This window comes from Aquila chrysaetos, chromosome 6 (genome assembly GCF_900496995.4).
Source record: "Aquila chrysaetos chrysaetos chromosome 6, bAquChr1.4, whole genome shotgun sequence".
Taxonomy (NCBI): Eukaryota; Metazoa; Chordata; class Aves; order Accipitriformes; family Accipitridae; genus Aquila; species Aquila chrysaetos.
This window is the reverse complement of record NC_044009.1, coordinates 35628488-35654658: the sequence shown is the minus strand read 5'-3', so window position 1 is coordinate 35654658 and position 26171 is coordinate 35628488. Positions and strand designations below refer to the sequence as shown.

The 26171-nt window shown below is 63.2% G+C and overlaps 1 protein-coding gene across 1 annotated transcript in view; it reads left to right on the top strand.

The window, feature by feature from the left end:
• The first annotated feature begins 6984 nt into the window (after window positions 1-6984).
• ASIC4 (acid sensing ion channel subunit family member 4) overlaps window positions 6985-26171 on the top strand; it is a 65912-nt gene continuing 46725 nt past the window's right edge. Inside the window, exon 1 of the mRNA XM_030018628.2 lies at window positions 6985-7654. Coding sequence (XP_029874488.1) covers window positions 7001-7654 — 654 coding nt within the window. The 5' untranslated portion in view covers window positions 6985-7000. The remainder of the gene's footprint in view (window positions 7655-26171) is intronic.

The following is a 26171-nucleotide window of genomic DNA, read 5'->3' as shown; positions in this document are numbered from 1 at the left end:
CGCATGCCTTCACACCTCCCCGGCTGCCTCTGACCTCGAGAAGTGGTTTTGTACCCCATGGGCATGCAGCAGCAGGTCCCCCCAGCACCCCGATGCCTCTCGGGGGTGGCTGCAGATTCAACAGGCTCCTTTCCCCATGCCAAGTGACAGCAAGGGGCACGGGAGAGCACCCCCACATCCCAGGGATGTGTCTGAGGCACTTGGTGAGAAAATAGCCTGCGTTCATCCCGGGCTATAGGATCCAGGTGGCACGGACCCCACCCCAAGGGCTGAACCTCATCAGGGCTGATGGGGTGCTGCTGCCCTGGGCACCAGGCAGTCCCAAGGCAGGGTCCCCTTGGGGACAGAGCCTGGCAGGGAGCTGGGATGGCCTGGCAGCAACCCGGCAGGCTGAGCTCTACGCTGTGCCAGCACACGGGGAGCCGAGGGTGTTTCTCAGAGAAGCTCCTTCCTCCCAAGGTTGAATATGAGTCAGGTTTTGGAGCGACTTTAATTACTGCTGGATCAATAGGCTCGGCACGGCCAAGCAAAATCCGATTGCAGCCCTGGGGGCCTCCCTGCTCAGCCCTCCACTGCCTGTCTCTGGGGAGACATGCGCTCCCTGGCTGCGGGTGCTCCCCAGCACCTGCCGGCCCAGCACCCAGCCCCAGGAGGTGGGACCCCATTCTGCACATGGAGCCAGTCCCCCACTTGCTCAGCCCTAGCAAGGGACACACATCCCCGCAGGGCAGGGCAGCAGACGGAGATGCCCCAGCCTTGCAGGGCATGGCATGAAGTGCTGCCCGGGGGACCCCACGCACCCCTGAGGACCTTCCCTCACCCAATGCATGGAGCAGGTCTGTGGTCCCCAGACCCGCCATGCACCCTGGGCACAAGCCTGGGAGCCCCCAGTAGGGCAGAGTGGCCATGGCAGCGTGCAGGCAGCCCCTCTCATGCCCGGGGATGGGAGGGGGGCACTCGCCACCCCACCCTGTGCCCCCCCCCCCGTCTGCTCCCCCCCTCCCAAGCCACCCTGGCTTGGCCAGGCGCTGCATAAATAGCTGTTTGTGTCTCCGCTCGGCCCCTGCGTGGGAAATAATATCGGCTGATGGAACATAATGCCCTGCTTCACATGTTCAATTTTATCATTTTCCGAGGCAGGCAATCTTCGTTTAAAGCTGAATGGGCTGGGGAATGTTAATGAAGCGCCGGCGCTGCTCTGCACCGCGCTTTATCTCTTTGAGAATAATTTGGGTGAGCTCGGAAATAGAGTTCCCAGTCCCAATTCAAGCGGCGGCAGCACCGCATGCCGATAAAAGTGTAATTCCTGGCCAGCGCGTGGCCCTGAATACATGACAACTTAACCCTTGGGGCCCCGCTGGGGTGGTGCTGTCCGCAGCTGCCTGCCTGCCTGCATCGGGCCCAGCTGCCCTGTATGCCCAGCACCAGACTTGGTGCTCAGCCCGGGCAGGATGGGGTCTATCGCTCCCGCTCGCCAGGGCTGTGGAGCGAGGCGTGCAGCCCGGGGAGGAGAGATAAGAGGGCAGGAGCAGAGCTGGAGGAAATCAGTCTCCCTGGACAGACAGGACCCCACAGGCGGATCTGCGGCAGCACCAGCCCACAGGGTGCCCGGGGATGGGCACTCTGCTGGGAGAGGCATGCCCCAGATCCAGGGATGCCCAGGCACAGGGATCAGGGAGGGATGGGGAGAGGGAAGGGGGTAGGGGCTGGGCTGGGGGACCAGGCTGGAGGGAGACGGCAGGGGAGATGGGTTCAAGAGAGCAGCCCAATGCATGAGCATCCCATCCCAGAGAGACTGGCAGAGCGGGGTTGGGCACCCATGGGCTGAAGGCACACGCCTGCCCCGACGGCTGAGTGAGGGGCTCCCCCAGGAAGGCACTGGGCCCCGGTGGTGACAGAGGGCAGCGAGGTGAATTTGCAGGAGGTGTTTGCTGGTCCATGGGAGGAGAAATGCAGGTCAACAGTAGCAGGCAGCTTGAGCCCCAAGAAGAAAGCCTTTGGTGGTCTGCCTGCTCCTGCCCTGAGTCTGTCCACAGGGCTGACTCCAGCTCCCGCCAGCTGTGCTCTTGCAGTGGGTCCCTGCACGGGTGACCCTGGGGCCCTGCCCTCCCTGTCCTGCGTGCAGCTCCCTTGGGCTCCAGATGCAGTGGATGGGTGTTGGTGTTCTCAGGGCAGCACAGCACCCTCCAAGTGATGGTCCCCATGTCCTGGACCACCCCACCCTGAAGATGCTGGGCAGGGGATGCCTTGGCCCGTCGAGGGGTCAGCAGAGCACCTCGGGCACCAGCCCGGACCCCCTCCAGCGGGGCAGCGAGTGGGTGCCAGGACAGACCCTTCCCCTGGGAATGAGCAGGGCGGGCAGGTTTCCAGCGCCGTTAATCAAGGTTGCGAGAGCCGGGATTAATGCGCACTCCAAGGCTCTCCAGTCCCAGCTGTGATCCAGCCCTCTGCTCTCAGCCAGAGCCGCCTCCACGCACTGAATTATCAGCCTGAGTAATTAAGTGGAGAGCTTTGTTTTAATGCAGACATCTGATGCCTTCGCACCGAGGAGCACAACAACTGTCGCGGGTGTTTATGCTCCGTGCAACACATCTGGCTCACAGGGAGAAAATCCATCTCTGCTGCTGTGTGAGATTAAAGGGAATGCGGCCCGGGTGCGGAGAGAGGAGGGATGGCTCGGCAGCCAGCGTGGCAGGCAGGATTCATCCCCGAGCATCGCCCCACCGGCTCCTTGAACCCTGCCAGCAGGAGCCTGTGGTCCAGGGCTGCCCAGCAAAGCACACATCCCCTCTGCTCCTCAGAGCGCAAGGCAGCACAACATGTTGTGAGAAGAGGGATAATTACAGGCTCAGAGATAAATGGAAGTAGGGCAAAATAAAACATAGGTTTATCAGAGGTAGATGGTGCATGGCTCACCTGATACCTGCTGCTGATAAGGGAGCTGGCTTTTGGGGGAGGAGGGATGCAGATCTCAAACCAGCTGCTGTGCCATGCAGAAAATTGTTGCTTTGCACAGATTAGGGATTAGCACCAGCACGAGGAGCTGGAAGGAGGCTGGTGTGGGAAGGAGCAGGCTGCGGGGAGAGAGGAGATAGCAGAAAGGGAAGAGGCTGCTGCTGGGACCACTGCAGATGTGCCTCATTTGATAGCTTCTTCTGTCACCCCAAAAGTGGGGGGCGTGGGAGGGATCTGCTGATGCCACAAAAACAGAGCTTTTCTCTCTGCTCGGCCCCTGAACCACTGGTGCTCTGCTGATCACACCCACCTGGGATGTCTGAATGCTCTCACGGATCGTTAGTGCCTTTCTTATGGAGCAGCTTAGCTGGGCAGGCGCTGGGGTGAGCTGTGCCTTCACAAGCCCCTTCCCCACTGGCTTCTCCTGGTATCTCGCAGCTCCCGGGGACCCCATCACTTTGTGGGTGTTGGCAGCGGCAGGACTCCCTCACTTGCTGCCCCATGGCAGGGCTGTTTCCATGAGAGAGCCTGCCATCACCTCCAGCACCTCCAGCCCCCGGCTCCTTGGCACACCGGGGACGGGGAAGGGGCTGTCGAGGCCGAAGGGGACGGCAAGAAGGACTCCTGGGTGAGGGGAAAGGAGGCTCCAGCTGGGAGTGTAACTGCTGCGTGCGGTGCTCCCAGCATGAGCATCAAAGGAACCCCATCGGGAGAAACTGTTTTCAAGGAGAAACTCTCCAGGTGGTTTCCAGCAAAAACCACACTCTGGGCTGCTCCCCCGCTAAGCAAAACATGTCGGTATTTGGCCTGGGACCTCTGACCCTGTGCTGATCTGGCCAAGGAGCAAATGCCGTTGCGGTTGAGCGAAGTTGCCTTGCCGAGGCTCGTCCGGCTCCCCGCGGTGTCGAGCAGCCAGGGCTGGTGCAGCTCTGCTCCCCAGCAGGGCTGCCCACGGGGACTGGGTGCTGGGAGATGCTGCTCTTGGGCACGGGGACATTCGAGAGCCTTTGTCAAAATCTGGTGACAGAAACGGAGCTGGGGGAGTTCGGATGAGCGGCACAAAACTAGCCAGCTCTCAGGCAACCCCGGGGTAATTTGAGACTGGGAAATTCGAGCTGAAGCTGCAGGGGCCGCACAGCCACCTCCAGGCAAGCAGGCTGATTTATTGCCTGTATGAGCCGAAATTGCCGCCCATGCTGGGCAGAGAGGCAGGACCAGATCCCCTGCCTGGAGACGCTCATGGCAGAAGATCAGAAATGCCGTGCAAAGGAGACGTACAGGAATGGCTTGAGACGTGCCAGCCAGTCGTGCCTGGCTGGGCATGACCGCTGCCCACGCTCGATGCCACTTCCCAGCCAGAGCTCTGCAGGTAGAGCCCATGGCAGGAGCAGAAGAGCCCAGAAGCTGCAGGATGGCCCTGGGCACATGGAGGTGGTGGCCCCAAATGGGTGCAGTGGGGCACCAGGCTGGCTACGGGCGCTGCCCCATGGGGACTGGAGCTGCGGCCTGTTCACCTGGGATGGGAGAAGAGGGGCTGCCACCACCAGCGCTGCGTACACCAGTGTCACACGGTGCCACCATGCTCCCCTTGTGTCCCCAGCCTGCCCCATCACGCTTGCCTCCTTGGCTGCACCCAGTGTGGGCGGGGGACAGCTGTCCCTGCCAACTGGAATTAATTCCCTGAGATGCTATATCAAATGCTTTAATAAAAGCCTGATACATCACACCTCTTGTCTCCTCTCCATCAATTCATTTAGCAATTTTACCCAAAAAAGGCAATCAAGTCGGACTGGGCAGATTTATTCTGTGTGAGCTCCGAGCACATATTTATTGCTCCCCATTCCCCTGCCCTCGAGGTCCTCAGAAACATTTTTCTCTTAATATTTGTTCTATTATTTTACTAGGGATGAAGCTCTGTTGATGGGCAGTAATTGCCTGAACTGCCCTGCCTTCCCATGATGGAGATTGGTACCTTACCGGTGGCTGCCTCCTGCTACCCTGCTCTCCTGTCCTTCCTCAGCAACATTATTGACAAGGAAACTTCATTAACAAGCCCCTTAATGACTTCAGCCACGCCAGCCCAGCCCACAACGCTAACCTCTCCCGTGGTTTCCCTTGGTGGCTGCTTGCAAGAGGAGACATCGCAGGGTGTTTTCTGCATCTCCAGAGCCGCATGGGTGCCCAAGCCACTTCTAAAACCCTGCTGACTCCCCTCGCTAGCAGATGCTGCCCCTGCATGGGCTCTCATCCCCCCTGTTTTGGGGGAACGACCCCTCCGGGCAGGCTGTGTTGGCCAGGCGGTGCAGGGGAGGTCTGGGTCACCAGTGGTGGAGAGCTTTTGGGGGATCCTGGGAGCATCCCTGAGGCCACCTCCCCCCCTGGCAGGGCTCCCCCGTGCCGGTGTTTGCTCTGCTGCCTGCCATCCCGGTGCCGGCAGCCTTGTGAGCCAGGCTGGCGCCGAGCCAAGCGCGATGCCGGGATTAGGCACTGCCTCCTACAAATGAGCTGTTAATTATCATAATCTGGTAATTGAGAAAAATCTAATTATGCAAAGCTAATGGATTTAGAGCTGTGCTGGGGAGCACAGGCCAGGGGAGCGCAGCTGGGCAGGGCCAGCGTTGCCGGCCTGTGGCTGCAGACACCACGGGGCCTTGCAGCGCCTTTTGCTCCACTCCGGGCCCCACGGGGTGCCCGGCCAGATCCGAGCATCCTCAGGAGAGAGCCCAGCTCTCCCACGCCCCCTCCAGCCCCACTGGGCCTGGGCACCACCTCCTTCTTGTGCCCGGGCATCCTCGCCTCTGATTTCCCCATCCTCCCTCCCGGGAGGCTCCTGTGCCCAATGTGGGGAGCAGAGTGGGGGAACGCAGGCCCCCTCCCAGCTTGGGCATCCTCCCCCACCCTGACCTGTCCTCCCCAGCCCCATGGATGCGGCTCTGCTCTATATCTCCATTCTGCTCCCACTGCCAGCGAAACAACGCTGCGGGATCTGCCCGGGTAGGTGCATGCGTGGCAAGGCTGGTAGGGAAAGGCAATACCTTTTACTAGACCAACTGAGATGGTTCAGAAAAGGGGATAAGCTTTTGGGTACACAGGTTCTCAGTACTCACAAGCAACTGTTTTCCTCAGCTATAACGCTGGCTCATAAAAGATTTTGCTTCTTCCTGCGCACCTCGAGGGTGAGGGATGCTGAGCTGTGCCGGCCCCAGCACCGCGCCAGAGCTCCTGGCCTCAAGGTAGCGCCACACCGGAGAGCCTGCCAGCATCCCCGATGGCATGCAGGTGGTACCAGCACCTGGTGCTCCCCTGGGGTCTGTGTCACTGCCCCCCCCGGGTGCCCTGCCACCCCCTATCCTTGCCCTGTGCTGGCGGGAGCCTGCCACCTCGCAGCTTTTGGGGAGCCCAGAGGAGGTGCTTGAGCCCAAGGGTGCAGGAGCTGTGACAAGAATGACACTCGGCACCTCGGCTCCTTGGCCAGCCTGATGTCTCCGAGCTGCGCTCCTGCAAGGCTGGTGCAGAGCTTGGGGGCCCACCACATCCCCGTGGCCAAAGAGCCGTTGCCCCCCAAGACACAGCTGCCCACGTACCTCCCCTGAGCCCGGGGCCATGCAGCCCTGCCCCGGGCGGCTTCTATATGCCCTGGCAGGGGGATGTGAGGATTTTGCCTGCCTCTCCCTCCCGGGGGAGCCCACGCTAAGTGCACAGAGATGGTTGAAGTAGAGCAGGACTCCAGCTAATTGCCTGCACCCCCAGGGGACAGGCGCTGAGAACGCCCGGAGCTTTCCAGGATGTTTCAGCCTCTGGCTCCGGTTCCTGCAGGATGCGGCAATCACTAAGTACGTCTGTGGTCTCGGCACTCAGCGAGCTTCCCGCTTGGGGCAGGGTGCAGGCAGCACCGTGCCGCACCAGTCCCACCCCGGCACTGGCGCACGCTGCCTGGCGCACAGCCCAGCCCGCCTGCCCGCCCGTTGGCCGTGCTGGTCATCCACTCCTCAAACCTCCTCCAGCACCTTGGGCTTAGCAGGGAGAGGCAGAGCCGTCTGGCAGCATGTGGCTGGAGGAAGACCGGAGGACCCCCCCATGCCCCTGGGGTCCGCCCCAGCCCTTGGCATCCCTTCCTGCGGGGGGCTGCCCCGACGAGCACCCAATATGCGATGCTCCGGCCCCGCAGCGGCGCCCGTGCAGCCTGGAGGAGTTTGCCGGCCGCTCCACCCTCCATGGCATCCAGCACATCTTCCGGCACCGACGCTACACTGCCCGAAACCTGCTGTGGTTGCTGGCCTTCCTGGGCTCGCTGGCCCTCCTCATCCACGCCTATGCCAAGTGCGTGGGCTTCTACTTCCAGTACCCCCACAGCACCCAGCTGGAGGAGGAGACGGCGCGCAACAAGACCTTCCCCGCTGTCACACTCTGCAACCTCAACCCTGCCCGCTTCTCGCAGCTCTCTGGCCATGACCTGTATTGGGCAGGGGAGATGCTGGGTCTCCTGGATGGGGCTGGCCAGCCCCTGGTGCCGGAGAGCCCAGAGAAGAGCAGATTGGAGGCTCTGCTGGGGACGCTGGCCATGAGCGAGGAGGAGAAGAGCCGACCCTTCGACCTGGAGGAGTTTTATGGGCGCGCGGGCCACCAGCTGGACCTGGGCGAGATGCTTGTCCACTGTATGTTCGGTGATGAGGAGTGCAACGGCAGCGACTTCCAGACAGTGAGTGCCCAGTGGCAGGACATCCCGGGGGGGGCAGGGAGGGCTGGGCACGGCCCCTGTGCCGGCAACCGCAGCCTGGGGCACTGCTGGCGTGCTGACAAGGGGATCCTAGCCCCCAGTGACCGGGGATCAGGGGTGGGGAAAGCTGCCAGGGGCTGGTTTTTGCAGGCTGTAAGGCTGCCTGGTTTGATGTGGGGTTTGTGGGGCTGGGGCAGAGCCTGTGCAGAGCAGGGGTGCGCTGGGCTGGGCTGGGGGTGCTCTGGCAGGGCTTGTGCTGTGAAGCCAAGCTGAGAGGCACAGGGAAAGGGTGGGTTGGGGAGCCCAGCCCTGGGACTTGCCCAGCCTGGATCAGCCCCAGCAGAGGCAGGCTGTGACCCGCAGACTTGCTCCAGCCCAACCGGGAAGCCTGGCTCCTTACCCTTCCCGTGGGCTCTGGGGGAGAGCCAGGCTCTGGAGGGCTTGCGGAGGGAGGGAAGGTAGATCCCTGCCTGGAGGGCTTTGGAAGGGAGCAAAGCATATCCCGTCCTAGCAGAGCAGGGGCCAGGGGATGGGCTGCATCTAGGCAGTAGGGTAAATGAGTGGATGGAGGCATAATCCTGCCCTCCCGGCCAGCATGGGGATATGCCTGTGGGCACCAGCACAGGGAGGTGGCTGAGCTCTAGTGTTATCGGAGCTGGAAGAATTACAAAAGCTCATGAAAGTCCCGGTGATGGATGGCACGCAAGCGCCCTTGCCTCAGATGCTCGGCACAGGTTTGCACAGTCCCAGTTTGGCTAAGGGTGAGGGAGAGCCACAGCCCTTGCGTAGGGGTCCAGGGAGCCACCCGTGCCCCGCTGGGGTGGGGAGAGCCAACCCACGGGGGCAGGCAGGGCTGTGCAAGGACAATGCCCCACGCCGGGAGCTGGCACCCCAACCCTGCCATGCCACTGGCTGGCGGGCAGCCTGGGGGGCTGCCTAACCCTGCCTGCAGCCTCCCTGGGGCACCGAGCGGGTGCCCACCGCTGCTACGCTGGGCTCTCCTGGCTGGCAGCCGCCGCTGGCTGGCAGATGCAGAGCTGCGAGTCGGGAGGGTCCCTAATTTAGCGTGACGGCTCCGCTCATCGCACTAATAGAGAACAAAGCAGGTCTGCCGCGCGGGGCCCTGCGACCAGGTGTCAGGCAGCTGGCAGGAGGCACAGCCGCGTGCCGGGAGAGCGCCGACGGCGAGCGGGGACCCGCAGCCGCCTGCGTGGGCCAGCTCATGCAGGGCCGTGGCCACCGCTAGAGCCAGGCTCCTGCCGCCCTCCATCATCTTCCCACCGGCCACAGAGCCGCCGGTGCCCAGCCGGGTGCCGCAGGGCTTGGGTGCATGTCACCCTGGTGCGCCGGAGCCAGGCGGGCATTGCGTGGGGATGCGGGCAGGGCAGAGGTGATGCCCAAGAGGGAGCCACCACCTCCCCTCCTCTCTTCTTTGCTCCTGAGTCAACAGCTGAGGATTACAGGGCTGTAAACAAGGGGATCAATGGTGCTGATGGGAACATTTCCTGGTAATAGCTCCGGCCTGTAAAACACAGCGCAGGGGGAGGAAGGGGAGGCTCTGCTCTGAGAGCTGTTAACCCTTCCCACTCGCAGCCTTGCGCTGGCTTCTTGGTGGTGAGGGCTCGGACTTGGGCTTGCTGGCGCCAGGCAGGTTGCCCCAGGCCGGGTGCCCCAGGCCAGGCAAGGGCTGGGTGCTGGTGGGGTAGAGGCTGTGCCCCGAGGGCAGCAGTGCTAGCGGCTCAAGGGGCTATCGCAGCCCTGGGGACTTGGGTGACCAGCCGTGGGTCAGGCTGCTGTGCCTCGGCTTGGGCAGGCACCCTGAGCAGAGCCGAGGTGATGTGCAGCAGTGTGCCTGGCCGCTGGGCACGCAGCAAGGTCAGCGTTTGTCGGCAGTGGGATGCCGAGCTGGTGATGCTGGAGGAGGTGTGCCGACCTCTGTGGCTGCGGGGTGGCTGGCCTGCACTGCTCGGAGATGGCAAGTGTCATCCCAAGAAGGAGCTGCCAGCACTGACGGGAAATGTTCATGTCATCGTAGAAGGATGCTCAGCCCTGGTCTGTGGTGCATGGGAAGACAGGGGCTGCTGCGGGCAGATGGGACCAGCCGCTGCGGCATCCCCTGGCTCCTGAGCAGGGCAGAGGGTGCCGCCAGCCCTGCCCGGCAGCCTGGGCTGCAGGGCTTCAGACAGGTGAAGAGGCCTCTTTCTTCTGTTTGCAGGGGATGGTGCCCAGGCGGGTTTCATTCACCTTCCTCAGGCACCTCCCAGGGCACCTCTACCAGGGATCCCAGCCTGTTCTCTTCACTACCATCCCCCTGGGAGGAACAAGTACCCCAGCAGGCTCCAGGCTCGGGCACCAGCCCTGCCCCTAACTCTCACCCCTGCCCATGCCACAGCTGCTCACCTCACTGCCAGCCACCTTGCTGCTCACCTCCACGCACAGGCTGCCCTGAGCATGCCACAGGCCCTGCACACACACCTGGCTGTCCCATCACCCCAGCATCGATGCCTGCTTGTGCACTCCTCCGCAGGACTCCCCATCACCGGTGCCACCCCAGGACACTGCCCTGCAGCCACACAGCCACACCGCTGCATGCTGTACGCTGTCCCTACCGCCTGAGCAGGACAGCGGGTGGTGAGTGCTTGGCACTCGAGTGGATGCCTTCATCCCTCGGTGGACATGGCCTGGCCACGGTGCCCTCCACTCACCCTGCTTGGGGCTGGCAGGTAAATGTCAGCCTATTTTTATCTGGTCCCTCGCGGGGCGGCTGTTCCTTCCATTCGGATGAGCAGATGTACCTCCATTTCTCATCCCGCTGGGGACCAGGGTTAATCTCCCTGAAATTCACCTTCCCTACTTCCCAGAGCCACCCTCCCCGGGGCTGGGCAGTGGGAGATCACAGACTAATCCTCCCAAAATGAGCCGGGCTGCGGTGGGCTCTCCACGTCACACCGTGGCTCCCGAGAGCATCACCTGCGGGCGGGGAGGGCCAGCTCCCCCCTCCAGGCTGGCAGGGGCTGCCTCCTGCCAGCGGCTCAGCGAGGCTGCATGGGGCCAGGCTGGCTGTGGAGGATGGAGAAGGCGCTGGGGTGGAGCGGGGATGTGCCACGGGGTTTGCTTCCTGGTGGCTCGCTGTGGGGCTGGGGACACGGGACTTGGAGGACGACCCAGGCAGCATTGAACAGCATCGGTGCAATGTGTAGCCAGAAGCACAGGTAATGGGGATGCAGCCAAAATACCCTTGGTGAGCACCGCCTGTGTAATTATACCTGTTTCCCGTGGTTTTCCCAGCCAGTGCAGACCAAGGCACCGCCGAGGGGCTGGCATGGCGGCCACGGTCACGCACTGAGTGATGGTGTGTGTAATAGCAGGGCTGGCGGGTAATAGCAGCCTTGGAGTCCATCAATAACCCCGCTCCCTGATGTATGCCTCCCTCCCCTCTCCTGGCACAGCCGGCAATTCGTTACAGCAATGCTTGCCACTCTCCCCACCGCATCGGCACCGGTAGCGCCAGGGCTTTTGGCAGGGCGTGGAGGTAGCTGTGCAGGTCATCCAGGCACCCTCACCTTCACTCCCACCCTCGTGCCTCAGACAACAGCAGATATTTTAATCTTCTATTAATAGTTTTACCCCCTTAAATTATTGATCTGAATTTACAGCCAGAGCTGCCAGCTTCACAACAGGCTTTCTCAGGAATCAATCTGGGATGCTGCACAGGAGATTGGGGGCAGAGGGGAGGGTGGGGGGTGAGCCAGCCAGGCTTGGGGCATGGCGCAGGGCTGGGCATGGGGGGCAGGACGGTGAGGGGCTCCCTGGGCACCCTGCTCACCTCCCGCCTCTGCTGAGCTGCCTCAGGAAGATGCTCTCGGTGCTTTTCCTTTGTGAATGCTGAGCCCAGGCCCTTTCTTCCCGGCTGGCAGGTGCCAGCAAGCCCTGGGCAGCCGGCGGGGACGGCACTGCTATCTCTGCCGCCCAGCCGCTGCCTGCCTGCTCGCACCCAGCTGCCTACGGGAGCATCTGTGCTCGAGCTCACCTCCCTGAATTATTTAAAGCTTCCCTGGGTGCCGCGGGAAGATGATAACGTCGGAACCAGGGATGGATGGGGAGCTGGGGCAGCCAGTGGGGAGCTGCTCCTGCCCGTGCTCGGGGTCTGTGCCACCCCCCGGACGGGTCCCTCTGCAGCCAGGCTGGCTTTGGGGACAGGGCTGACCCCCCCAGAGGAGCCGGCATGGGGCTGTGACCCTGCGGCTGGTGGAGGAGACGTCACTGACACGGGAGACGAATGTGTTGCCCCTCCCGCGAGCACCCAGGATTGTCCCCAAGGGTGCAGGCGGGCAGGTCACGCCGGCAGGCAGGGAGCCGAGGCAGGCAGAGGCGGCAGGGCCAGGCAAGGTGCCCCGGCGCGGGGGTGGCGTGGCGGCGGGGAGGGCAGGAGGGGGTGCGCAGGTGGGGGAGCCCCCGGCCCTCTCGAGGCTGATTGCGGATCCGCCTGGCAGGGGATGCGGAACCTGCCGAAACGGCGGATTTAATTATCTCCGCGGAGCAGCGGGAAACCAGCAAGCGGGGAGGGGGTGGTGGGTACGCGGGGCTGGGGCGTCTCGCAGGGGGGACAGCGAGGACTTGATCTAGCAGGGCTGTGCCCCCCACAGCCTCCAGCCCCACGGCAGCCACCCGCTGCTCCCATGCCGAGAGCCCCCCCCTCCCGCCTCCCCTGCAGGAGGGGCACAGCCCCACGCTGAGTCAGGGTCCCCATGTGGTGCTGGGGACCCCCTCGGCCACGCACCCCCTCGCAGCCCCCTCCCCGGCCCCAGCACTGCTCAGTATGCTGCACGCTCCCTCTGGGCACTGGGCAGGAACTCTTCATTTCACACATCGTTTCCTGCTGCTGCTGCAGAGCCACCCGCAGTCCCATCCCCGTCCCCCCTCGGCTGCCCCTATCCCCGTCCCCTCGGCGTCAGCCCCTCGGCTGGCGCCGGGACTGCTCGGCGCACGCTGCTGTCCATGTGCCCTCGGCACCGCCCGTGGCCATCACACCCTGTCCCCTGGGCACTGTCCCTTTGTCACCACCTGCCAGCCCCGTACACTCAGCACTAATCCCTGGCACCATGCCCCATTCCCTCCACCCTGTCCCCTTATCACTGCTTGCCATCCCTGTCCCCTTGGCTCTTCCAGTCCCGCCCTTGGCCCCTCTCCTTGCCAAGGGGCGCTCCCCACTGCCAGCCCAGCCAAACTACCCCTGCCTGCTCTGCTCTGCGCCTCGGCGGGGGAAAACCCTGCTATTCTCCCGAGAGGTGGGCCCTGGCATCCCAGCCAGCCTGGACCTGGGGTGCTCCTTGTTGCCCCAGCTGCTGCAGCACAGAGGGGTGCCTGGCCCCGGCGGTCCCCAGGTGTGGAAGAGTTAACAGGCAGGGCCGGTTTGCCCGCCTCACCAGGCAGGAGGGGCTGGGAGATGAGGGAGCAGCAGGAGAAACCAGGAGTGATCAATACCGTGTGCTGGAGCTGTGCACAAATCGCAGCTCGGAACCATAAATCTCCCTCCCATCACAGGCGATGAGGATGAGAGAGGAGCTTATCTCCCGGCTGCGGCGCTGCCAGCCGCTCCTCCTACACGCGCCCCGCCACACGCCGCCATGGGACTGCGCCAAGCCAGCCGGGAGCTGCAGCCCCCCATCCTGCCGGGCACCCCACGGCCTCCGCAGGGCAGGTGGTGGGTCAGTGGTGGGGAGGCTGGCAGCTCCCGGGCATGTATATAGCTGGGCTGCATCCGAGAGGTGCAGGCGCATGGGTTCAGCCAAGGGCTGGAGGCCAGGGTGATGGGCTGGCTCTGGGCAAGACATCCTGGCCCGGCTGAAGCCGCTCTGGCTCTCTGGCTGCTCCTGCCAGCCGCCTGAGATGAATCATCCCGGGCGAGTGAGTCAGCTGCCGGCCCCCCGGCCCCGGCTACCTTGGCAGCAGGGCTCGGCAACAGCATCCGCTGCTCTTCCTCACCCACCCCTCGGCACAACGGCGGGGCTGTCGCTGCTCGGCTTTCTGCAAGGGAAGAGCAGCGTGGGGGACATCCAAAGGCTTGGGGAGGGACAGACAGCATGAGGGACTCGTCAGGGTCCCCAGGAGTGACTCCAGCGCTTGGCATGTCCCTTCCCAAGCCAGAAGCCGGCTGACCCCTGTCTGAGCACCAAATGCTCCAGGCAGGCTCGGACCACGGGCACGTGGCAAGCAGCCTATCACTGGTGTCTGGCCAGGATCAATTTAATCCGTCCAACCCAAGGAAATCCAACTCAGCCTGTTCTGGAAAGCACCAGCAGCAGGCAGGCAGGCAGGCAGACAGGCAGGCTATGCTTGCGACCCCGTCCCATGGCCCTGGCGAGCCTCCAGCTGCCCCGGTACAGCATGACTGGTCACTTGCCAGAGTTGGGGCGAGGCCAGGGCTGCTCTGGCTGCATCCAGCTCACCACCGGCTCTGTGCCGGCAGGCTGCTGCCCAGAGCATCCCCCAGCTGAGCCAACCAACATCCCCGCACCCAGAGGAAGGCACACACGCTGCCACTTGCGCTGCTGCATGCGAGCCTGGGGGCTCCTGCCAGAAAAAGCCCAGCCCTGTGCAGGCAGCGCTGGGCCGTGGTGCCCTGGTCAGGGGAGGACCAGGACCCATCTCTGGGCGCTGCCCGGACCCAAGCAGGAGGCAGTCCTGGCTGCCAAGGGCTGGCAGCTGCCACCATCATGCCCAAGAGCCCGGGCTGGCATGGGTGAGGTGACACTAGCCCAGTGTGGCATCGGCCATGAGCTGAGCCCCCGAAGCAGGCAGGGGTGGATGCTGGGACCCTGGGCCTCCCTGGGATCTCCCAACCAAGCCTGCTCCAGAGCAAATGGCTGTGCAGTCAGCAGCTGAGCCGGGATGGATTTATTGATCCAGCATCCACAGGGGCGGGAGCTGGGAGGGGCTCGGGCTTTGATCAGCCTCCCGCAGATGAGGCAGACATCAAAGGCTGGTGCGTGGGCAGTGGTGGCCTCTTTCCGGGACAGCAGGGAAATCTGGCTGCTGTCCTGCTGGGCATGGCCTGGCCTGGGAGCCTGGCTGCCCACGGGGACCTGGGGCTGGGCTTGGGCAGCCAGAACTGGCATCCCCACCCTTTCTGGTGGTGCTGGGGAAGGGAAAGGGCTGGCAGGGGCCAGGGCATCCCTGGATGAGGCTTATCCCCGGGGAGGCAGGGGGTGCCACGATGATGGGCAGCCAGCCTCCCTCTCTGTGCTGCCAGCATGCTGGGGCATCCACCATCCCTGGGAAAAGCAGCACGCCAGGCTGCAGCTGCGTCCCAGGGGATCACGGGCAGCGGTGTGGGGCAGGGTTGGCCCCACGGCTGTGCCCAGCTCTGCCCCAAGGGTGGAGGAGTGGGAGAGGTGAAGGGAGCAGGGCAGATGTTAGTGCAGCTGCTAAGCAGGGGTGACAGGTGGGATAAATGAGCCCGGGCTCTCCAGGGGCCAGTAGATTAGAATCAATAGGAAGCAGGAATAATTTATTTGTTTGATATCGCCTGTTAATTAACTGGGCTGATGTGTGTGATGGGGAGCGGCAGGAACCCCTCCACCTGCTCAGCTGGTGCCTCTCCGTGGGGGCTAAGAATGGCGTGGGGAGTCCCGTCCCCACCGGCGCAGCACCCATCCCTGCTCTCAGCACCGGGGCGGGAGGGGACGGGACGGCATGCGAGAGCTCCCGCAATGGCTTGACCACCTGCAGCGGGGCACGAGGCAGGGAAGGGGCGTGCATGGGGATGCTGCATGGCTGGAGGGCCAGCAGTGCGCACGGTCCCCTGGCTCAGCATCCCCTCCCTGCCCTGGGAGGCTGCAGGGAACAGGGGGTTGGGGCTGCGGGCACCACCAGACCTCATCCTGCGCCTCCCCGGCTGCTGCGGCACCGGTGCGGGCCACGTGCCCATTCCACCAGCCGAGCGTGCCTCTGACCGGGGCCACATCTGAGGGCTGCCTCCACCTCCTCCCGTATCTGCTCTGTCCCCAGGGCGGCTGGCTGCGGGCTCGCGCACGTGTCGCCCACACTCCTGGCACGCGTCCTTGGCCCTGCTTCGCCTGCATCCCGCCGGGCTCGCCCGCGTCCTTGGCAGCTCCGGTGGGAAGGGCTGCGAGCGCAGCTGGCTGGAGACTTGCCCCAAGGCAGCGGCACCCTTGCCGGGGTGCGGGCACAGAGCCGTCCCCAGGCCCCCGCCGGCGGGGTGCTATGCTGCCCTGGCTTCACGGCCCTGCCTCAGCCCCCTGGCCCCAGGCAGCACCATCACCTTCCTCTGTTTTTTTTTTAAAGAATAACATTTCTGCTAAATACTTTAATCAGATTAGTAGCAGTGTGTCTGCAGTGCTGTTAAATCAATGCTCCCCAACACATCTCGGCGGCTAGAAATCAATTACTGTTTAAGCCGTGCCTTGGTCCCTGGCCTGCGATCAATATGGGAGATGTATTACTCTCCCGGAGTCTTTCCCACTAAAAACCTTTCATTTGTATAACAGGAGCTCAGGCAAAGTACCGGTGCCCTCCCCTCCCGCCTGCTCCCTGGGGACTAGACAGCCCCATCCCAGCCCGGCGCTGGGCAGCTGCTGGGGATTAGCTGGCTCGGGAGCTGTGTGCCACTGGGTTAGGACAGTCCTTGCTCCATGGGGAGATGTGCAAGACTGGGTCAGCACAAAGGGGTCCCCCGCACACTGGGGTGGCAGGTTGGAGACCCATGGGCAGGGGTGCCTGGAGCCCCCGGGGCTGCCTGGCCCCTGCTCCAGTGTGGCTGGATCCCCTGCCTGCCCCAGTGCCAACTGCCCCAGCTTCTGCCCATCACTGCATCCCCGACCAGGGCACTGCCGGACCCAGGCACCTCACAGGGAGGGCACCACCACTCCCCCTCCTGCCCCGGCCCCAGAGCTTTGCCCCTCTTCAGCCCCCTCTCCCCACAGGGCTTTTTACTCCCTCCTCCATCCTTGTCCCATAATTTGGAGAGTGAGCTCCATTATTCATGATAAGGATCTTTAATTAGCTGTGAATATTAATGACTTACTCTGTAATTAATCATGCTTTGCATGCTGTGGAGGGGGTAGCTCCCACCACCACCATGGCTAAGTATGGGTGGGGAGACCCGCTCCAGCGGCAGGGGCAGCCCCAGGGTCTCACCCCATCCCGGGTGAGATGCGGGGCCCGGGGTGAGGTTGCATGGGGTGCTGAGCTGAGACCCTGTGCGTGGGGCAGGTGCCACCAGCCAGTCCTACTGCTTTGGGGTCAGCACTCCCACCCGCCCATGGGAAGAAACTGGCCCTCCACAAATACACCAGCAGCTTCCCAGCAGGAGGGTCCAGCCTCCCGCCCCCAGACCGGGGCTGAGGGGTGCTGTGAGGCACAGCAGGGTGCTGCTTTCACCCTGCTCCCTGCCCTGGTCCTGCTTCAAGAGCTGGGGGCAACCTGGGCTGTGCTGGCATCATATCCCCCCACCCAGCTCCTGGGAGTGCCTGGCGAGGGACAAAAAGTGGCTTTCAAGACATCCACATTCTCTTCTGTCCCATGCAGTAGGCTCCAGGCTGGGTTCTGCCTGGGGGCTGCCGGGCCAAAGCACCTGCCTGCGCAGGGCAGGTCTGCATTTGCCGAATCCCAGTGTCACCCCTACGCAGCTGCGGGTGCCCTGCCTGAAGCAGGCAGGAATCATCCTGCCCACAGCTCCCTGCACTCTGCTCGCCTGCCTACACATTGCCTCTTGGCTCCTCCTGGCAGGGAATTTGCACAGTCCCAAATCCTGCCTCGTTTCCCCAAATGTGGCTTTCACCTTCCCTGCACCGAGAGGAAACTGAGGCACCAGGGCTTGCAGTGCAGGGAGAGCCCCCACGCTGGTGTCACACGCTTGTCCCCATCCTGGCACGATGGGGACGTCCCACGTGCCGGGCGGGAGCGCCAGGGCTGGGTGCCCCGGCTGCCGCGGCGGGTGGTGAGCAGAGGCGCCCGCTGCCCTCCGGAGTCCCCCCCGCCTGCCCGCGCCAAGGGCTCCCGTGAGGGCAGAGTTTGCTTAAACAGAGACAGATTTAACTATTTCCATTACAGCGAAATGATGAGGCCCATAAACTTTATGGCTCCGTGCGCGCGAGAGCGGCTCTAATGGCCTTCGCCATCTGGAGGAGACGGCTCCGTGGGGGACCCGCCGCCCGCCTGCCCGCCCGCCGCCAGGACCCGTGCGCCGAGCCAGCACCTTCCCGGCACCAGCACCGGCGCGGGGCTGCCAGCACCTGCGGGTGGTACGGTGCCACCGGCTCCCCGTGCGGGCTGTGTTTGACCCCAGTGTGATCCTGCCGTGGAGCAGGTGAGCTGGACGTGGAGGTAGCCCGGCTAACGCTAGCGCTCGTGGGGATCCGCAGCCCTGCCTGCACCCACACTGCAGCGGGGTGATAGGAGGGCACCCCTGGGTGCCTCTTCCTCCCATCTTCTGCTCCCCTGCTCCACAGGGGTGGCCTGGGCGTAGGTAGTCGCTTTGGTCCTGCCTGCGTCTCCAAATGCCGTGGCCTCTAGCATGCTCCCCGCCACTTCTCCGCTGGTGCCGTGCTGCAGGATCCGTCCCTGGCAGGAGCAGGCAGGCTACCCGGCGAGGCCATGCTCTGCACGCCTGACTGCCCCTGAATAGCCCCTGCCTGATGCCTGGTGGCTTCTGATTGTGGCAGGTATGCGGGGGGGGGGCTGTGGGCCGCCAGCACCAATTAGCCCCTACAAAGGTATCGCTGCGATCCATGCAGGGATGCTGCCGGGCTGGTGGTCCAGGCAGGGTGCTGCGGGCACAGCTCTCTCCTCTGGAGGGGTGGAGGGACGGATGGGTGCAGGTGAGGACACACAAACCGTCACCTCTGTGCTGCTAACCCCTGACTTTTGTGGCTCCCGTGGCAGCACCCCCATGGCACCGAGCATCCCCCCATAATCATGGGCCAGGCTTAGCGTGGGGGAGCAGGAGCGATAGGTAGGCGGCTGCATGGCCACCGTCAGCCAGGGCAGGAAGGCTCCGGGGCTGGCAGCTGCCGGCCCCGCGCTGTGAGCGAGGGCTGCTGGCACGGTGCTGCAGCAGAGGATTAGGTTTGGTGCAGGAGAGCCAGGCGAGATGCTTTGAAGTCTCATGAATATGAATCAGTGGCTTGGGGCGGGAGCGGAGGGTCTGTGGCTAATCTCTCCCTTGCCATGGTGACAGGTGTGACAAACAGCGTGGGGGCCGCGAGGCGAGGGCAGGGAGCAGGCAGGGGACAAGGGATGGGGCTGCCCTGCCTGCACAAAGGGCAGCCCTGGCAAAGGGGGGCAGGCGGTTGGGGTGTGCTGGCGTGCTGCACCCGGGGCTCTGCAGTGCACCCCAGGGAGCCTCTCCCATCCTTGTGCCCACCCGAGGTCCCCGTCCCCCCATCCCGGCAGGGTCCTGTCCCCATACATGCTGGCACCCTGCCAGGCTGCGGGCCCAAGGGCAGAGGCAGCGTCGCGGCCGCCGGCAGTGCCCGGCTGGCACAGCACTGAGGGTGCCCGAGCTTGCCGCCGGCGGCCAGGCAGGGAGTGCAATGCAGGCAGGATGTGGCCCTTCGGGGCCAGCCGTGCAGGCAGCGGGCAGGCAGCAGGCAGCCACCTCGGCTCAGCCCTGCTGGGTGCTGGGGCAGGGGTGCAGGCGCAGCTGGGGCTGGAGGGACCACAGCTGGGGAAGGGACCCACCCCTGTCCCCCGCTCATCCCACCGCCAGCCCAGCCCTGTAGGAGCTGTTAGAGCCCCCGCGGGGCCCAGCCGGGTCCCATCGATCCAGGTCCCGGTGCCATCTGCTCGGCGGCGCTGTGGCCCTGCCTGCCGTACCCCAGGCTCCATGGAGATGTCATGTTTGGGTCTGCTCCTCCTGTGACAGCCTGAAGCCCTCGGTGCTCTCCTAGGAGACAGTAACTAGAGCGGACGCTTGCTCCTAGCAGGACGTGACTGGGGCTTGCAGAAGAGTCTCACAGATCAATTTGGAGGTTGTTTTGATGCTCTCCTGGTTGCAGGATGGCGGTGGCAGCTGCTTGCTCAGCCCAGGGGACCACGCATGGACAAGCATTGGCTGGCAATGCATGGTGGGGCTCAGTGAAACTGTTTGGGCTCGTACGAGCCACAGGGCAGGCTGTCGGCTTCACAGCCCCACGAAGGCTGCGGGTACTGGCAGCAAAGCTGTGTTTGCTCTGAGGGGTGCCCAGAGCTGCCCTCTCTCTCCCAGCACCCATGGCCCAGGATGCTGTGCCTCCGGGCTGGGTCAGAGCGCTGAGCAGGGGATGCTGTCCCGGTCTGGAGTACTTTCCGGAGGACAGGGAAGGGAAAGCGAGGGCTGGAGCGACATCGCGGCAGGAAGACAGACAAATGCAGAGCAGATGTTTAATTATCAGCACAGCGTTCTCGGATCCCTGGAAATCTCTGCATCCAAATGTAGATCTTTTACGAGAGCATACGCTTCTGCTGAGAGCTGGAGCTGTAACACAGTGCCCACAAGCCGGTCACCCCACCTTCCCATGGACCGTGTATCGCCAGGACTGGCACGGTTTGCCTCTGCTGTTGATGGAGCACCCGTGGGGTTGAAGCTGGGCTGGAGAGAGCCACCAGGAACCGTGTGCAGCTCTCGGGGATGAAGCTCTGCTGCAGGCTTGCAGCCCCGGAGGCAGGGCCCGCCGTCCATCCTGCTGCATCCCGCTCTGCAGGGACACGCTGGGATGCAGCAACTGGCCCCGGTGCCCAGCTGCGAGCCTGGCCAAGAACAGGGGCAGGCAGGGGCTGGAAACTGCCTTCTCCTTCCATCCATCACCTCTGAGAGCTGGTCCCTACTGGCCCAAGCAACTCGTAGACATTTCTTAAAGTCCTTTGAGACCTTTGAGGTCTCTGTTTTATACTGTAAGAATCGCTGGGTGTAGGCGTGCGTGGCATCCCTGCGGACAGGCGGTCTCTCCTGTATCTCACATCCCTCCCGTGGCCCTTGGCTGTTCTCTGGCACTCCTCGGGGACGTGGAGGGCTCTGCCATCAGCAGAGCAGGAGCTGGGGGAGGCGCAGGCAGGGCTGGCAGCGGAGCCACCCAGGGCTCTACGCTGGCCCGAGCTTTGCGCACTGCTTGCCTCTTGGCTGCTGGAGGATTTGGAAAGGCTGCCTGCCCTGCTGTGGGCCACATGCCGCTGTAGGTCCCTTGAGACAGGGATGTGCTGTAGGCCCCTTGAGACACCCCAGCGCGAGGCTGCAGCCAGATGTGGGCCTTGTCTCCAGCACAGAGCCCAGTGCCGTGTCTCTGTAGTAGCATCATTCAGGCAAGGGCCCGCTGAGGGCAGCCCCGGTCTCCCTGCCTGAGCACTCGGGCACGGTGAACCCGGCTGCGCTGAATAAAGGAGTCAGCAAGAAGTGAGTCCAGGCTCATCCTCACCCATGGACAAGAGTGAAGGGCACCAGGGCAGAAAGCATTGAAGACCCTTCTCCAGCATCACCGCGAGAGACCTCTGCACCCCGGGGGAGCCCCCCCATGCCAGGGCTTTGCCGCAGGAGCGGGTTCAGCATGGGGGCACTGGGCTTCCCTGAATCCCCCCCCGCTGATCCCACGCTGCTGCTGGGGAGATGCCCATGCCGAGGGAGGGATTTCCAACGGCACATCAGGGATGCCGGTGGTCTCTCCCCGGCTTGTCCGGCTCGTCCCTGGCAGCCCAGCCTGCCTTCCCTGCTCTGCAGTCACCGCGTCCCTTGAGGCTGTAAACATTGTGGATTCCCTGCCTCGCCTGCTCAGGCACCTTGCAGATTCAGGACATGTTGCTGTCTTAAAACCTATCAGGTTTCCTGTCACCTCCCGGGGCCCATGAATCTGCGGGCTGCTGGTGGAGCTAGGACTGAAATGACCCTGTGGGGGAACGGCTCTGCGCACCCCTCGCACCACCTCCAGCTCCCAGCGTGGCTCCTCAGCCCGCAGGTTTATAATTGCCCCCAACCCACGGGAAACTGCTCCAGCCCCGCAGAGGGGAGAGCAGTCCCTGGCATACTGGAACAGGCTGCTCCTCCCCAGCTCAGCCGGAGCTCCCAGGGACAGCCCAGGCATCGGGTACCACCTCCAGCCATGGCCGGTGCTGTGCCCTGGCTGCCAGCTCTGCCGGTGGGCTCAGAGCTGGGGCAGGCAAAGGGCCCGTCATTCCTGCCAGCCTAATAAGCCAGGACTTAGAGGCCGTGACATTTTTCTTACCGCTGTCACGCTGCTTGGACATGCCGGCTGTATCCCTTCCCCCGGGGAGGGGGGAATTAGTGATGCCGTGAGTGCCGGAGCCCCGCGGGGCAGCGGCGAATGCGGGCTACACGTGCAGTCGACAGCCACAAACTCTCATAAATCTCCCTCGCATGGCCCATGGCTCACCTAAGTAGATTTGATTTGTCAAACATTAAAATTAATTTAGGATTGAGTGGTGGCCTGTGTGCGCACCCTGCTCTCCTGCTTTCCCCCCGCTGCCACCTCTGCTCCTGCCCAATGCATCATCTCCGGCCCCGCACTCTCGCCCCAGCCTGGGTGCCGGGAGCCGGGATAAATCATCCTGCAGCCGCGCTCAAAGACGAGCCGATTGCTTGCTCGGCGGCAGGGGATCACAGGGGAAATCACACCGCGTGCCGCCCGCTCCGTGCTGGGGGCGGGGGAGACGCCACGCTTAGGCAGAGATTTATTTATTTGCTTTTACTGGGCTGGGATCTTTTTTTTTTTTTTTTTTTTTTCATCTCTCAAACGCCCACCAGGGAATTGCAGCCCCTGGAATATTAATGCCACGCAGGACGCCGGCTCGTTAAAATGTCACCTGGCTGTAATTTCTCCTGCGCTTATTATTCCCTAGGGAGCGCGAGCTCCCATCCCTCCCTGCCCACAGCGGTCCCGGCACGCGGGGCAGCCCTGCCCATCCCCTTTGCCGCAGCACGAGCGCTCCTCCATCACGTCGCCCAAAATGTTCCTGGCCCTCTTCCACCACCGCAGAGGTGGGCTGCACCGCTTCCGGCATCTCTGCTGAGCTGAGCCCCAGGGACCGATGCTGGGAGAGCCCTGTGCCACCGGCCAGCACCGGCGTGGTGCAAACCCAGCCTGGCCGACGCGATGGATGAGGGGTGCTGGCGTGGGCAAGGGGGGAATGGGCAGGGGGTCGGCCAGCGGACAGTGCCGGCGTGGGCTGGGGGCAGGGTGGCACAGGGAACAGCTGCCTTAAGGAAACTTTGGCTCAGTTCCTGCAAATTAATGTTTTTTTCCCAAACAGTTTCCTGGCGCTAAGCGCGACGCGGGGAGCAATTATCTTTAGTGTCGATGTTATTACCATAAAAATTGCATTGAGGACTTTTCTCCTCCGATTAGAAAGTTAACGATCATCACTGCCTTCATTGTTCCCCGCACCGTGCTCGCTCTAATAAAGAGTCTGTGCACTTTACTTTTCACTTAGCATGAAAATTACCCAGCTGCTGCTGTGCACGGCTGTGCAGCCCCCGCGCTCACCTCCCAGCGACGGGCCCCTGGCAGGTACCGGTGGGGAGCAGCCGCCGGCACGCCGGGGACGGACGGGCTGCCCTGCGGGCTTCCCTGCGCGGCGGGAGCCGGGGGTCAGCTCGGGGCAGGGGATGCCAGCAGCGGGGCTGCCTGCCCCACGTGTGCGCCGTGGGAGTACCTGAGGGATGCTTTTCCACGCGCTCTCCTCCAGGGATGTGCCGTCAGCGGTCTCTGCCCATGCCCATCCGCCGGGTGTCCCCGGCCCCCCAAAACCCCAGTGCGTGGGGGATCACCCCTGCTCCCCTTGCAGAGGGCTGGGAGCAGCTGGGATGGGTCCAGCCTTGCCGCGGTGGCTGCACTCCTGGCGTGAGCCTCCGCCGTGGCTCTCCATGCATGGCTGAGCTGGGGGTCCCGCCTGGCCACGCTCCCGTTACCTCTCGTGGGCAGGGGGTGAGGGGTGAGCCCTGCTGCTGCCAGCTGTTTGCCTGCCCTGGCATGCAGGCAGCACGGCATCACTGCTCACAGCCAGCCGGTGCCGTGCCTGCCTGTGGACGTCCAGGCTCCGGCACTTGCCGTCGGTCCACCGCCTGTGATTTTCACAGGGAATATTTGTATCGTTTAGCTCGATACTGGCATTGCTCTTTAAATTCTCCAAGTGCTGTAAAAATCTTAGCTAATCTTCAGAGAGCTTTTTTTTTTCCGAAGCTCTTCATTACTCCCTAATTGTTCAAACTTCTCTTCTTTTCCTTCTGATTAAAAGCAGATTTCAAAAGTGCATTTCAGTTTCTCAGCTATTTTCAAGTCAAATGGATTCCATCCCCCTCTCCATGTATTAATAACCTGTTCTCGTGCATCCCCCAGTGAGCCAGTAAAAGCCCTTCTGAGCAGAGACAAGGTGACAGCAGCGCTCCAGAGGGAGCGATTGGAAGGGGGTTACAGCTTGGAGGGAGAGAGATCCATCCATCCAGCTATCTATCATCCACCCCGCTATCATCCATCTACTGGAGAAATAACATTTGCAATTCCGCTTTAGCTCTTCCTAATAATCATTAATAAATTTTTTTTTTTTTTACCTTTCCAACCAGTAGCAGGAGGAGACTCAAGGGTTTGGGGCACAGGCAGCATCGCAGGGCTTGGGGGGTGTGATAGGAGGTGGGGGTATGGTGGGGTAGTGGGATGGGGTGCGGAGGCTGGTGTGTCTGCGTGCTGGTGCACGGGATGGCTGCGCTGCTAGGTAGCTGGAAGAGGGGAAAGCAGGAGAACACAGCACTGGTCCCCAGCACATCCCGCAGCAGGAGGGAGTGTGTGCCGGGCTGGAGAAGCATCTTTCCAAGGGGATTGTGGGATGTGGGGACTCTGGGGGTGAAGAGCAGGTGCCGTGCTGCCCCGGGCTCTGCCCCTGCCCAGCCGAGTGAGCCTGGTGCTGGTCCCAGGTGCAAATGGTGCAGCGCAGTCACAGACAGCACCCAAGGGTGCAGCGTGCATCATCCTCTCACCATCCCCTGGGACCGGCCCCAAGGATTCCCATTCCTTCCGGCAGAGCCCCGGCTGGCCTGCGGCAAGAAACAGGACAGTGATGGATTGTAGCACATACACATCTTCCCAGGGAGGAAATGCCAGGTCCTGCAGGGCTCCGTCAGCTGTCAGCAGCAGGCAGGGCAGGACCGCGGCCATGCCAGGGAGCGGGTGCCGATTTCCAATGAGCGATGCAGAGGCAGGAGAGGAAATCCCGGGTGCCACCACCCAGCCCAAGCGCTTCTTCCCTCTTTTGGGCACCTTCCCTCCTTTTAGTTACCGCCACACAACCTGCCTCAGGCAAGGGCAATGGCCCCATAAAGCACCCATGCTCACCTGGAGGTGCCTGGAGGAGACCCCAGCACAACCCAGGGGATGAGACACTGCGGTTAACGGTCCCGCTCTCCAGTGGGCTTCAGACCTGCCCCCAGGTTGGCCTGCACCATCTTCGAGCCACTTGCTGCTCTTAGACCATCACCTGCCAGTGCCAGTGATGATAAAACTTTTAGAGCTTGTGAGCCATCTCTTTGGTCACCAGGGTTCCTCAAACCCAGGCTAAGACACTCCTCTGCAGCTCTGAGCTTCGGTGTCCTCCTGGATGGGCACACAGCAGCCCCGGGCCCCCCGCCACATCCATGGCAAGTCCAAGGTGTCACCTGTGCCCCGCCGGAGAGATCTCATCTTCAAGGGTCTCCTCATCCCTCTGGATGGCTTAGGTCACCCATCACGCTTCCCATGGAGCAGCGTGGGGCAACAACAGGGAGCTGATGGGGCTGGGAGGTGGGAGAGCCAGGGGAGGTACCAGGGGCTGGCACCGGCAGCTGGGAAAAGCTGCAGGCAGGGTCCCTCACACCAGGCTCAAACCTTCAGGAGATGCCAGCATGTCATGGCTGTGTCCATGCCATGGGTGGAGGGATGCTGGTGGCCCAGGCACGGGGAGAGACACTGTGTGCTGGGGTGCCGGCATCCCCTCGGCTGGCCTGTCCCGGCAGATGGCAGCAGGGACGCATTGCAGCCTGGCAGCGCATGGGGACCTGCCTCACGCCCCGACCTTGGAATAATCTTCAGTAGGATTAAGAGCTTAAACGTATCCGTGTAATTGCCAGGCCCCTGCTGAGCTGGAAAGAGTGTGAGTGCCAGCACAGGGAGGCAGTGCCCAGGCGTGCCTCGCTCCCTCCCACTGCCTGCCGCTGCCTGCTGCCACTGCCACCACCGTGGGCACCACTGGGAGCCACCACCCTGAGCAGGGACAGCTGGGAGCAGGCGGGTGGCTCAAGAGGAGAGGGTGCTTGGTGTGGAAAGGGATGGTGCCCGGGCACCACCAGGGAATGGGCCCCGCAGTGGGCTCCAAAGGAGGATGTCAAGTGTGCAGGGCCCTGGGTGTGTTGTCCACACCTCCCCGGTACGGCCTCGGTCCTCCCGGGCACCCCTCTGGGCACCCACCTCCTCTGGCACCCCTCTGGCACCCACCAGCTCTGCACCCAGGAAAGGACATGGAGCTG